General features: G+C 44.8%; 1 protein-coding gene across 1 annotated transcript in view; it reads left to right on the plus strand.

The window, feature by feature from the left end:
• The window catches only part of ZMPSTE24 (zinc metallopeptidase STE24), a 46,716-nt gene that overhangs the window by 27,347 nt on the left and 6,709 nt on the right, over positions 1 to 12,660 (plus strand). The window contains 5 exon segments of the mRNA XM_043996427.1: positions 6,205 to 6,372; positions 10,080 to 10,118; positions 10,121 to 10,164; positions 10,166 to 10,180; positions 12,170 to 12,313. Of these exon segments, the coding sequence (XP_043852362.1) occupies positions 6,205 to 6,372; positions 10,080 to 10,118; positions 10,121 to 10,164; positions 10,166 to 10,180; positions 12,170 to 12,313 (410 nt within the window).

The raw sequence follows: 12,660 nt of genomic DNA on the forward strand, positions 1-12,660 counted from the left end.
TTCGCTTTGCATCTTTTGCTTCTGCTTCAATGCTTGGCACGTAGGAGACACTGAATACAATATTTGTTCATTGATGGAAAAGAAAGGAAAAGCACAGGGAACAGACTGAGAAGCCATAGCAGAGTTTGTCTCTTAACTGAGAAGTGAGAGGGCTGAGAGCTGTTTCCCCAGAAGGAACAGGACAACACCAGACCCTCAACCACCCTGAGGGCTTCTTGCTTATTAGGATCACACCACAGCCAGAACCCTAGAGCGGTTTGCAACTGCAAAAATTCAAAAATTCAGTGAAAGGGCAAACAAATCACACTGTATCCTTCTTTTTCCTGCCTTGTGAGAACAACATGGTCTTCATGTGTTTAATGAGCATCATGGGCCTTGCTTTCTCAGTAGGTGGAGGAAGGACAAGAATTTGGAACTCAAAATAAGGGTGTTTGTTTTTTTTTAAATAGTCACTTGAAAAAAGACTATAGTCTAATGATTCTGAGACGAATTGAACCCTACCCACTTCAGTACTTACTGTTCAACATATATCTGTTGAATGTCTGCTATGTGTTCAACAGTGTGAGAGACACAGAAATATAGGGCATGAGTCCAATCTTCAAGAGGTTTACAGTTTAATAGAGGAGAAGAAATCAACATAACAGTCTGATGGGAAGCAACCACAGAGTAGTAAAGAAGATTTGGAGTTCTGTGTTAAATGTAGGAGGACTGTAGGAATTCATAGGAAGTTGGGGCGTCACGCCTGGGGTAATGGAAAGCTTCATGGAGAAGTGAAGTTAGTCATGGAGGTAGGAACAAGGAACCGTCCGTCCCTGCTAGATCTCATTGCTCTTTGGTGGCTAAAAGTCCACCTGCAGGAGGTACCTCCAGTTCTTTTTCTCACTTTCTTTTTCTTTTTCTTTTCTTTTTTTTTTTTTGCTGGGCGATTGGGGTTAAGTGACTTGCCCAGGGTCACACAGCTAGTAAGTGTTAAGTGTCTGAGGCCGGATTTTGAACTCGGGTCCTCCTGAATCCAGGGCCGGTGCTTTATCCACTGCGCCACCTAGCTGCCCCTTTTCCTCACTTCTCAACTCTCTCCAGTCTGGCTCCCAACTGAAACTACTGTTCTTCCTAGTTACCTGTGATCTCTTAATTGTCTAATCTAATGGCCTCTTCTCAATTCTCATCCTTCCTGACCTTCCTGCAGCTTCTGACACTATCAGTCACTCTCTTGTTCGTGGCACTCTGGGCCGCTTCTCATTCTACCTGTCCAACAGCTCCTTTTCTACCTCTGATGGATCATCGCCACGGCCACTTCTGTCAGCAGTGGATGTCCCCCAGCGCTTCCCCTGAACCCTTTTCTCCCTCTGTACTGTTTCACTTGGTGATCTCCTCTTCCACTCCATAGATTCAGCTGGCTTCTCTACATAGATGATTCTCAGATTTATTTATCCAACTCAAACCTTTCTTCTGAACTCCACTATCACGTCGCTTAACTCCTACTGTCTTTCAGACATCTGGAACTATACCTCTCAAAGACATCTTAAACTCAGCATGTCCAAAACTGAACTCAGTCATCCTTCCCAAACCTGTCTTCTTCCTAACTTAACTATTACTGTTGAGTTCTCTAGTCCCCAGTCTTGCAACCTAGGTGTCATTTTTGACTCCTTTTTCTCTCACCGCCCCCATCCAATCAGTTGCCAAGTCATGTCATTTCTACCTTTGTAACATCTCTTGAATATGCCTTCTTTCCTCTGACCCTGGTGCAAGTGCCCATCACTTCCTGCCTCCGTTATTGCAGTAGCTGGTAGTGGGTTTGCCTGCCCCAAGATTTTCTCCACTCCACTCCATTCTCCATTCGGCTGGCAGAGTGATCCTCTTAAAGGGTGATTCTGGTCTTGTCAGCTCTAATGGCTCCATATTTCCTTAAGGATCTGTTTGGCTGATAATGCCCTGGCCCTCGCCTCACTTGCCAATCTCCTTACTCCTCACTCTCCTCCACATACTTTTTGATTCAGTGACACTGGCCTCCTGTTCCTCACATAAGACCCTTCATCTCACACAGTTTTCACTGGCTTTCCCCCTACCTGGAGTCATCTCCTTTTCCACCTCCACCTCTGCCTGGCTTTCCTGGCTTCCTTCAAGTCTTGACTCATGTTTTACCTTCTGCAAGAAGCCTTAAGTTTGGTGCCTTCCCACTGTTCATTATTTCCAGTTTGTCCTGTCTATAGCTTGTTTGTACAGAGTTGTTTGCCTGTTGTCCCCTCCTATCTTACTTCAAACACCTAGAGGTCAAGGACTGTCCTTTACCTTTCTTTGCATCCCTAGCATAGTGCTGGTTGACTGACATGGTAAATGCCTTGAAAATAGTAAGAACTTTAATATTTGTTGAATTGAATCTTCTCGTTTTCAGGATGATTTTGTCCATTCTTTCATGTGATAAAGATAAAGGCTTCTAGAAAGTAGCCTAGGGAGGCCCTGGTAGGACAGTGGCATACTTGGTCATGATAGAATACATCCTGTAATACTCTATTGTTGTCTGTGCTTTCATTTAGGACTTTAAGAGGTCCATGATTGATCAGTATGGATACTCTTCCACCAGTATGATCACAACTCCATAGTCAGTGGTTTCCTGAGAATTCATCATCAGCTTCTGATGATGAACCTTTTGGTTGTGGTTTAGTTTCATCCCTAGGCAAAGAGAGACAAGTCCACCACAAAGTTTTGCCAGACTGGTAGAGCCTGACAAAGTGTACGTGCTCCGGCCTAGCCTCTGAGAACCTGGCGTCATAGAAAATATCAATAAAGCCCTCTCATTTTTTTGTTCAGTTTGGAACTCTGGGGAATGCTGGGTAAGGAAATTCCCTCTACAAATGCAGGTTCTTAGAATTTTGCCTGGGGAACTAGAAGTTGAGTGATTTGCTTGGGTCACGGCCAAGGTGAGACCTGCAGGCTTCCTGACTCCAGGCTGGCCCCATGCCTCTACATTATGACATGATTAGGGGATTCATAGCCCAGCTGCTCACGTCTGGGATACCTTTTCATATTGTATTGGTCCTCACAACAACCCAGAGGGGCAGCAGTCTTGGCTCCTCTTTTTCCCGCCAGCTTTCACCCTTTCTGAGCTTTGGTGTACCTAGAATTGTTCTTACAGGACAGTTACCTGCTCTTGTCTGCTTGTGTCTTTTTCAAATTTGAGTTTGTTACTGAGTTTCCTGTGTATCCACATTGATTCCTTTTCATCCAAATTAAATTTCTTATATTAGTATTCCTGGTTCACCTTGCTTGGTACTGATATTCTGAACATTTGTCTATAAACATCTGAGTTTGCAAATTTTGTTGCTGTCACTTCTTAGATTTTGTCTTCTGTGAATTGTACTTCTGTTCTTCTGTTCTAGAGTACTCTGGTTTCCCCCTTGGTGGCTATATATAGGTAGGGTGTTTGTTTGTTTTTTTAGTTTAAAATCTATTTGATTAGATTTGTAGTATTCTAGGAAAATATATTTTTATGAGCCCTTGCTGGTCCAAGGTGTAATGCCTGTATTTTGCAATTCTTCTGTGTCTCTTTGTTGTACTGTGCTTTACAGTTTTAAAGCATTTCACTTACATTATCTCACTTGATCCTCTTTAGATCAACAAGTTGCAGACTAGAGCTGGGGGTACTATAGAGTCCCCTGTGCTGTGCATTATCTGCTTCTTCTAGGGAGGAAAGAAAGAGACAGAAGAGGATTCTGTGAACTAATACTTATGGCAGAGTCTCATGTTATTTATAAAATGGGGTTTGCATTTCATAGGGTTAGAAAACTAGATCTGCCCAGTGTGATGTAGTCACCAAGAAGGAAAGCTGTAAACAGTTGGATTTTTTTTTTCTTTCAAAGAAAATGTAGCATGTGTAAAGAAAAGTCCAAAGAGCACGTTCTCCTGGGCGTCAGGTCCTCAGCTGCCTCTTCCTTGAAGTGTGACTGACCAGGAGGCCAGTGATGTAACCACTCTGGATTTCTGCTCCCTCATCTGTTAAATGGACATAATAATACTTGTGTTCGCTTTTTCCTAATGTCTGGTTCTCACAGGCTCAAACAAGATAAAGTTTGTAAGAGTGCCTGGTAGTCGTAAAGGTCATCTGATAGTGAGAGAGCCTTTGATGACCGTGGTCTGTTTCCTTGATGTCCCATAACCTGCGTGTGTGTGTGTGTGTGTGTGTACACACACTGCTGCTGTAGACACTCATAAAAACAACATCCTATACCTTTGACATTTTCTTGTTGCTTACAAAGTAGGAGCCAATTTAGGTAGAGATTAAAAAAACCTTAAAAAAATTTTTTTATTCAGACATATTTGTGTAGATACACAGATGTGGGCAATGGGCATTTTAAAACTATAGGCTGACTTGAGGCCAACGACATTTTTGCTAAGTAATTGTAGAGTTTAACCTAAGAAAGGAATTAGGGTCTAATATTACATTTTATGATTTCCCTACCTTCCATTGTCAACTCATAGATTTAGTTATGGAGGAGAATATCTTGGTTCACCTACCTAGATCTTTATTCCCTTCCTGTACCTCCTTATTTTCATAGATGTTCTGGACTCTCCTCCCCTACCTATGTCAATAGTAGTTAATTATCCCTTCACTTATTAAGTGACCCTCTGGCCTCAACCTCTTACATCTATCTGTAGTATGTAAGCAGGCAACTAGAGGCTGTAGTGGACAGAGCTCCAGGCACGGAGTCAAGAAGACCTGAGTTTAAATAGGGAGTCAGATACTAGTTGTGTGACACCCTAGGCGAGTCACCTGTGCCTGCCTTAGTTTCCAAATCTGTAAAATAAAAGAATAAAAGAGCACCTTGCTTGCAGGGTCACTGTGAAGAGCAAATGAGACGATAAATGTGACGTGCTTTGCAGACTTCAAAGTGCTACTACTATGTGAGCACTAATTAGCAGCGGCAGCAGCTGCCCTTCTTCCTTGACTAGATTCCTGGGTTGCCTTACAATGATTGCCATTCATATAACAACTTCTTAGAATCAGCCCAGTGGTTCATAACTTCTCTGTCTGTGGCAGAAATGTAAAATCTGCTGTTCAAAAAGATGACCTGGAGGCAGTGATTAAAGGTTAAATTATATTGTGTGCACACTTTTTTTTCTAGGATCAAAAATGGTTACCAATTTTCACAAAAGTTGTCTAAATTTTATAAATCTAGAGCGTAACATTCCCAGTAACTTTGTTTTGCTGCGCTTGAAACATCTAATTATTAACCACTATGAATCAAAGAATATTGATTTAGTGCTTTAATATTCTCTGGTGAAAGGACTTTAAGGACCTGACAGACTAAGAAAGAATTTGTTGAGTCGGAGCATTTGCACGGTGCTGAGGGTGCTGGTCCTAGAGTCGGCAAACCTGGACTGCTCCATCCCGTCCTGTCCCATCTTGTCCCATCTTGTCCTATCCTGACCTGGCCTGGCCCGGCCCATCTTCTCCCATCCTGGCTCCAACATTTACCCAACATGGGGCCTCACCGGGCTTCAGTTTGCCCTGGAGAAAACAGAGACGATGACACATCCTCTGGTTCTCTCAGAATGCAAAAAAGAGCCATGCTTTGTAAACCTAAAAGCCACCAGGTGTTTGCTAACTTATCAGTTCTGAAGATGGTTATTTCATCAGGGTTGGTTTCCCCCACTTAGGTAGAGTGCAGCTTCTCCACTCTTCTTGGTGATTTGCTGTGGCCAGAATAGTGACCAGCCGGTGACTGATCATCCCGGGCTGAGCCTCTCTGCTCCTAGTCTGTCACTGTGCACCCCAGCCCAGCCTCCTGGAGCTCAGGCTTTGCTGTCAGAGCGTAGAGGACTGGAGGTCACTGCTGTGCCATGTGACACGTCAGGGCAAGATTGGAATGAAGAGATACCATTATTATCATTATCGGTAACGTTAAATTTAAAACAAGCATCCTTGTCTCCCATTTATAATCCCAAGGGAGACAGCACCCCCTGAGAGCTTGTGATCCTGGGGAGGTTGTTTGAGGCCTCCTTGCCCTAGGGCTCTGTCTGACAGCTGTTTTCTGCACTGATGACAAGCTAAAGGTCTTGTGGCATACTGATGGAAGCCTCTTAGATAGAACACAAGCATGACAGAAAAAGTTCTCTGCCCACGCCTCTGTTAAGGACATTGAGTCAGAAGCAGGCAGTTGTAGGCCCTAAAGCTTAGTTTCTCTCTCCCCTGCACTCTCCCACTAGGATCCAAGCGTTCCTCCCACAGCAATGCCTACTTCTACGGCTTCTTCAAGAACAAGCGAATCGTTTTGTTTGACACGCTGCTGGAGGAGTACTCGGTGCTAAACAAAGAGCCCCCTGAGGAGGATGAAGAGGCTGAAAGCCCGGAAACCAAGGCCAAAGTCAGAGTGAGTTTGACTTTAACACTTGTCCTCTACTCAAGTATCTGCAGCCTATCCTTCTGCTTGCCCACTGCTTACAGCACTAGTGCTGGCACTAGAGGGTCCTGGGCCTCTGCAGACTGACTCAAGACTGGCCATAGTCTCACACCAGCAAGTTGGCTTTCAGATAGAAGTGCTCTATTTTGGAGCGATGCCTTTGTCTTAGGACCAAGAAGTGTCTAGTTTTCTGGGATGAGGGAATTCTTGAAAACCACAAGAGGAGGAGATCGTTTCAGTGCCATTTTTAGTAAGGAACCTGTGTCAGGGCACAGTGCCTGGGAAGGGCAGGAGAGCCAGTGCCTGGAGCTTCCTCCTCAGGCTCATAGTGCCCACCGCACTGCATGACCATTGTTACTGTGTAGAGGAAGCATCCACTGGAATGTTCAAGGAGGAGCAAGGCTGTTACTGGTTCCTAGAAAATAATCCAGCTGGACCCACGTAATCAGCCAACAAACAAGGCACCTGGTGGAGCAATGGGGAGAGCTAGGCCTGAAGTCAGGAAGCTTTTCTGCCCTCAGACACTAGCTGAATGACTTATGGCAGGTCACCTAACCACTGTTCTCCTCAGTTTCCTCAGCTGTAAAATGGTGATAAGAGGTATGTTGTGGAGGTCAAATGAGAGAATATTTGCAAACCCCTTGCAGTGCCTGGCACATAGTAGGCTCTGTATTAGCACTTATTTCCTTCCCTTCCCCCTACTATGTGCCAGGAACCATTTTAGTGCCATTTAGATAAAAGCACAAGCCCCTTGGCCTTGCACTGTTTAGGGGTCCAGAGGCCTGCTGAGAGGCGGCAGGAGAAGCAGGGCCTTGTGTTCCTGCCCCAGCACTTGGTACTTTCCCCATGGCAGGAGGGCAGGGTGCCAGGGAGGGCTAAGTCTGCGATAAGATCATTTGAAAGTAGCCTGGCCAGTGCCTGAGTCTCCCACCCTATGGGGGTGTGGGCAGGAGGCAAAGTCCAATGTTAACTCCCAGTTGGCCATGAGCGAGACCAGGCTGCTCAGTGGTCCCAGGGGTACTCTGTGACCCAGGGGAGAGGGAGTGAGGATATACTTTGCAGAGTTACTGCCTTTCTTTGCCTGTTTTCCTCCCCTGGCCCCACATATCCTGGGAAGAGAATTAAATGGTTTTTGCTACATGATGTTTTTTTCCTGTTGCTGTTGTCAAGACAAACAAAGGGTGAAATGGAAGTCTCCCCCAAAGCCCTGCCCAGGGTAATTAATTAGACCTAAGGACAGGTTTGTAAACAGTCACAGTCTCCTAGAATTTAGAGCAAGAAGAGGCCCTAAGGATTATAGTGGTTTGGCCTTGTCTTATTACACTGGGGGAGTACTGGGCTCCAGGCAGAGGAAGGGACATGTCCAAGGCCACCTGTGTGATAGTTAGCAGAACTTGTTTAGTGGAGCCTTCCAGAGCCAAAGGAGCACGATCGTGCTGGAGGAGACTCTAGGAATGGCTTGGGCCTGCCTGGGTTTGCCCTCCTGCACTCCATCACCCCAGCTGTGTAGTGATCCTGTGAGTAACTTCCTGACATCCCAGTATTTCAGGGCAGACCTTTGCCACATACCTTCTCTGAGGACAGAAAGTCAGGATGGATGGCACTCAGCTGGTACGATTCAGACAGACACTTCTAGTGTTACTGCCATCCTCTTTTACTCTCAGTGGCTGAATGTCGTATTTGGTCTGGAGCAGCAGGGGCCATGAGCCAGATCAGTGACACCAGAAGAAAGACCCCGACCCCACGCCAAGGGCCCCCACCAGCCTCAGCCCTGTGCTCACTCTCACCACCTGCCTCTCCTGTATACCTCCTGAGGTACTCCAGGCCGCTCTCTGCCCCGGCTTTTCGACATCCCCTGGACAGTGGGCCGTGTTAAACCTCAGCTACCCAGCTCAGCAGTTCCCAAAGCCTGCAGTAGCAGGGACATCCTGGGGATGTTCCCCACGGTCAGTTGGGTGTCAGCCGCCCTTCCCCCTCCTTCAGGCCCTGGTAGTGCCCTCTTCTCTCTACAGCCCTAACACGTGTACCCTGATAGCCACAGCTCTGAGAAGCACAGCAGAGATAGTACCCTCTTGCCCCCTTGCTCTTCCTTTTGGCCCTAGGCCCAGTGGTAGCTACTGGGGGGTCTTTTCCCTGCATCACCTGCTTTTTTCAGCTGGAGTTCTAGAGCCCAGCCGTCATCTCTCTGTATTTATCCCTGTTAAATGTCATTTAATTAGAAAAACTCAGCTGTTTGCTCTAAGCTGCAACTTTCTAAAGAATCTGTAATTCTGTCATCTCAATCTGATTTTTAATGCTTGCTATCTGTGGATCAACAGGCAACATGAGGTGATCCAAGGGGCACTGGCCTCAGAGCCAGGAAGCCATGGGCTTAAGACCTGTCTTTGATAGCAGCTACACATTGTCCATTGGTGTTGTGCCTCTGATAAGGAAGGTACTTAACCTCTCTAGATGACTCACCAAGACCATAATTTTCAAAGGTGGGAGTTCCCTGTGCCAGTGAAATCATAGATCCAATCCATGGTAGCCATTCTTCCCAACTCCGGGTCATTTGCAGATTTGTTAAGTATACTCGCCATGTCTTAGTGAGGCATTAATAAAAATGTAGGCTAACACAGAGCCAAGAACATAGCCCCGGGGCACACGGAGAGAGGCCTCATTCTGAGTTGAGGGTGGCTACTCTTTGTTTCCAGTCTTTCCTTTATTTTTGCACTCCTGACTGAATTCTTGCGTAGCCCATGTACTTTATGTTTTCCACAAAGATAACATGGGAAACTTTATATATGCTTAGCAAAAACATAGGTAAACATTTCTGCAACTTTCCCATGATCTCACCCTTTCAAAAAAGGAAATGAAGCTGGGCTTGTGTGATGTGTTCTCAATAACACTCTGCCGTCTCTCTGTGGTGACTGCTTCTCTTTTTAGATGGTCACTAATTCTTAGCCATCCTTGAAGTCTCACCTCAGATACCTCTTCCTTCAGCTACCTTCCATGGTACCTGTGGTCCGTAACAGACCTTTCCCTTTAGACTTCCCCTCTAATACACTGGTCATGCGGCATGTAGTGGGAGGAGGGCTTGTCCTGGAGCAATCTGACTTCAGAATCCATCTCTACCTCTTCATAAACTGGTGATCATGAGCAGGTCACCTCATCTCGCTAAGCTCAGTTTTCCTACCTGCAAAGTGGAGGTAATACCTATCACTACCTACCTTATAGGATGAAATATGACCGGCATGTAAACACGCCTTGCAAACTAATGTGGTAGCTTTATGTAGATTTCAGCTCTCAGGACGACGGTGTGTTCTCATTTGTACGTCTTATTCGTGTGCTTGACCGTGAGTTCTAGGAAGGCAGTGACCGTCTAGCTTGTTACCCCTGCGCTCTCTTTGGCCCCCTGGTGCGTGCCGGCTTTGCGCAAACTAGGCATTCAGTAACTGCAGTTATCTGTTACATAGAGGGCACAGTGCTAGGCTCCTTCAGGAAGTATATGTGCATGAACAAATATTGCTGAGGCTGACAAAGTAAGTGTAAGACAAAGGCCACAGTCTGGAAGCACCCCCCCCCCCCCCCAACGCTTGTTTGCCTCTGGGGAGCTTGTGAGACTCGTTTGGCCATATTCATGCTGTTGATTCAAGAGATATTCTTAAAAATGGATTGTTATTATGACTTTTTTTTCCTCAGAATAGAAACAAGGCTGTAAAAGAGAGGTTCTCGCTGTTCTTGGCATGAATTGGGACACTGGAAGTTGGGCCACACCATCAAAAACCATCATCATCAGCCAGGTGAGTGTGCGGGCCTTCTGGCTTGCATGCAAGGCTGGCCTTTCCAGCTTCTCCGCCCCCCGCCGCGAGTCAGACCGATAGGCGCCTGGGCCTCACTCACACACAGGCAGTGCCGTCCGGGGGACAACCAGGAATCGCTGCTAATGCCTCTTCAAGTTACTGGCATAATAGAAGCCATTGACACTCAGAGTTTTTGACAAATGTAGCCGAGAAGAGCAGTATTTGGAGTGGGAATTCTTCTTTTGGAAACTAGTTCTCCTTTTCTCACCCAGGTATAATGCAGCAATCGTTGGGCCCAGGCCTAATACTCATGCTGTAGGGAGGCTTTAAGGCTAGAGCTTTTTTCCCCTTCTGACTTGGACTAATTTACTCCTCTTTGGGTACCTGGTAGTCTGCTGCTTCTGGTAACTCCCTCTCTTGGTACTAGAATTCATGCAGAAGTCTATTGACTTTATCCTGTTGCAGCTCAGAGCTCCTAAACTCAAGCGATCCCCCAGCCTTGGCTTCCCCAAGTAGCAGATAGATATGTGCGACCACACCTCACTCGCTCTGGAGTAGGAATTCTTGATGAGTTTGGTTCCTCGTCCCAAAGTTGAGTTTGTAAGATTTAGAGTTGGAATGGACTTCAGAGATGACCTAGGCCAGGAGTTTTTGACCAAGGGTCTGTGAATTTAAAATATATTTTTGTAATTATATTTCAATATTATTGGTTTTCTTTGTAATCTTATGTATTGTATTTTATACTTTTTTTAACCTATTATTCTGAGGAGATTCCACTGCCTGTGGTCATGGCACAGATCAGTCTAAGAACCCTCAATAGTCCAGGCTTCTGATTTTACAAGCCCAGAGAGCTTGGCCAAGGCCACTTTACTTGCCTAAGGTCACAGAGCCAGGACTTGAATCCAAGTTCAAAATCCATCATTCTCTGCACACCTTGCTTTTTTTATATTCTTTGTTCTAGTCCTTGATAAATGAAACACACATGCTACAAATTCACCAAACTGTTTTGTACAACTATAAATCATCATGACATACAGGCAGAAGACGTCATTTTATTCCACTTCACTTTAATGCACTTTCACAGATACTGTGTTTTTGACCAGTTGAAGGCTTGTGGCAACCCTGTGTTGAGCAAGTCTGTCTGCACCATTTTTTAACAGCATGTGCTCACGTCATGACTATGTGCCACTTTTTGGTAATTCTTGCAATATTTCCAACCTGTTCGTTATTATTATATCTGATATGTTGATTTGTGATCAGTGGTCTTTGATGTTACTGTTGATATTTTTGGGGAGCTCCACAAACTAAGCCTATATAAAATGGCAAACTTAATAATTATGTATGTATGTTCTGACTGCTTCACCACTGCTCCATCCATTTCCCCACCTCTCTCCTTCTCCTTGGGCCACCCTGAGACGACAGTTTGTAATTAGGCCAATTAATAACCCTAAATGGCCTCTAGGTATTCAAGTGAAAGGAAGAGTCATTTGATGGAGCAAATTTCATTGTTGTCTTAGCTTAAGAAATTGCCCTAGCCGTAGTCTTCAGCAGCCACCAACATTGAGGCAAGAAGATTGACTCCCTAAAGGCTTAGATGATGGTTAGCCTTTTTAGCAATAAAATATTTTAAGATTAAGGTATGTGTATTGTTTTTTTAGACAGAATACTTAGATCCAACCAGGCAGTGTTGGAAGTTGTTGAAAGACAAGGTACGCTTTTACATCGTTGGTGGATATAAAACACTTTCATCCTGAAGTGCTATGAATATTTTAGCTATCAGTGAAGAATATCTCCAAGTGGGCACACTGCAGACATGCAGACCTTTTCCCCCTTCTTGTCTGGGGTAGAAGTGAAATTTCGTGGTAACATTTGATGCCATTCTTAATATGAGAGTATATGGTAGAACTTAAAAATAAAATCCAGGCTGTTGAATGTTGCCCTGTGCTGAAATCATTCCAACCATAACTTGCTCTGTCTCTTTCATTTTAGATGAATTCTTTCCTTTGTTTTTTCTTATTTGCCATATTAATTGGTCGAAAAGAACTCTTTGCTGCATTTGGTTTTTATGATACTCAACCCACTCTGATTGGACTAATGATCATCTTCCAGTTTATTTTTTCACCTTATAATGAGGTAAAGTATGGCTTTTTAAATGTGTTCACATAATTCATTAAGTCCTAAACCTCTAGGGCAGTTTTTGCTTTACTACACCATTCCCCACTGAAAGATCAGCAAATGTATGTTTATTTAACACATGGTCTAAATGATGGGGCAAGAGAGGATAATTGTAGTTTGTCAGGTGCTCAAGGGGCTCTTTTCATCACAGGTGGAGTGGTCAGGCTGTGAGCAGAATAGGCTACCACGTCGACCAAAGTAGGAACTGAATGCTTGTTATTTTCATGACACCGCATTGCCTCTAATGGGTGGAATTTAAAGAGAAGCAAATTCCAACCCTATATAGGGAGATTGTTCTCATGGAA

Source organism: Dromiciops gliroides, chromosome 3 (genome assembly GCF_019393635.1).
Source record: "Dromiciops gliroides isolate mDroGli1 chromosome 3, mDroGli1.pri, whole genome shotgun sequence".
NCBI classification, from domain to species: domain Eukaryota; kingdom Metazoa; phylum Chordata; class Mammalia; order Microbiotheria; family Microbiotheriidae; genus Dromiciops; species Dromiciops gliroides.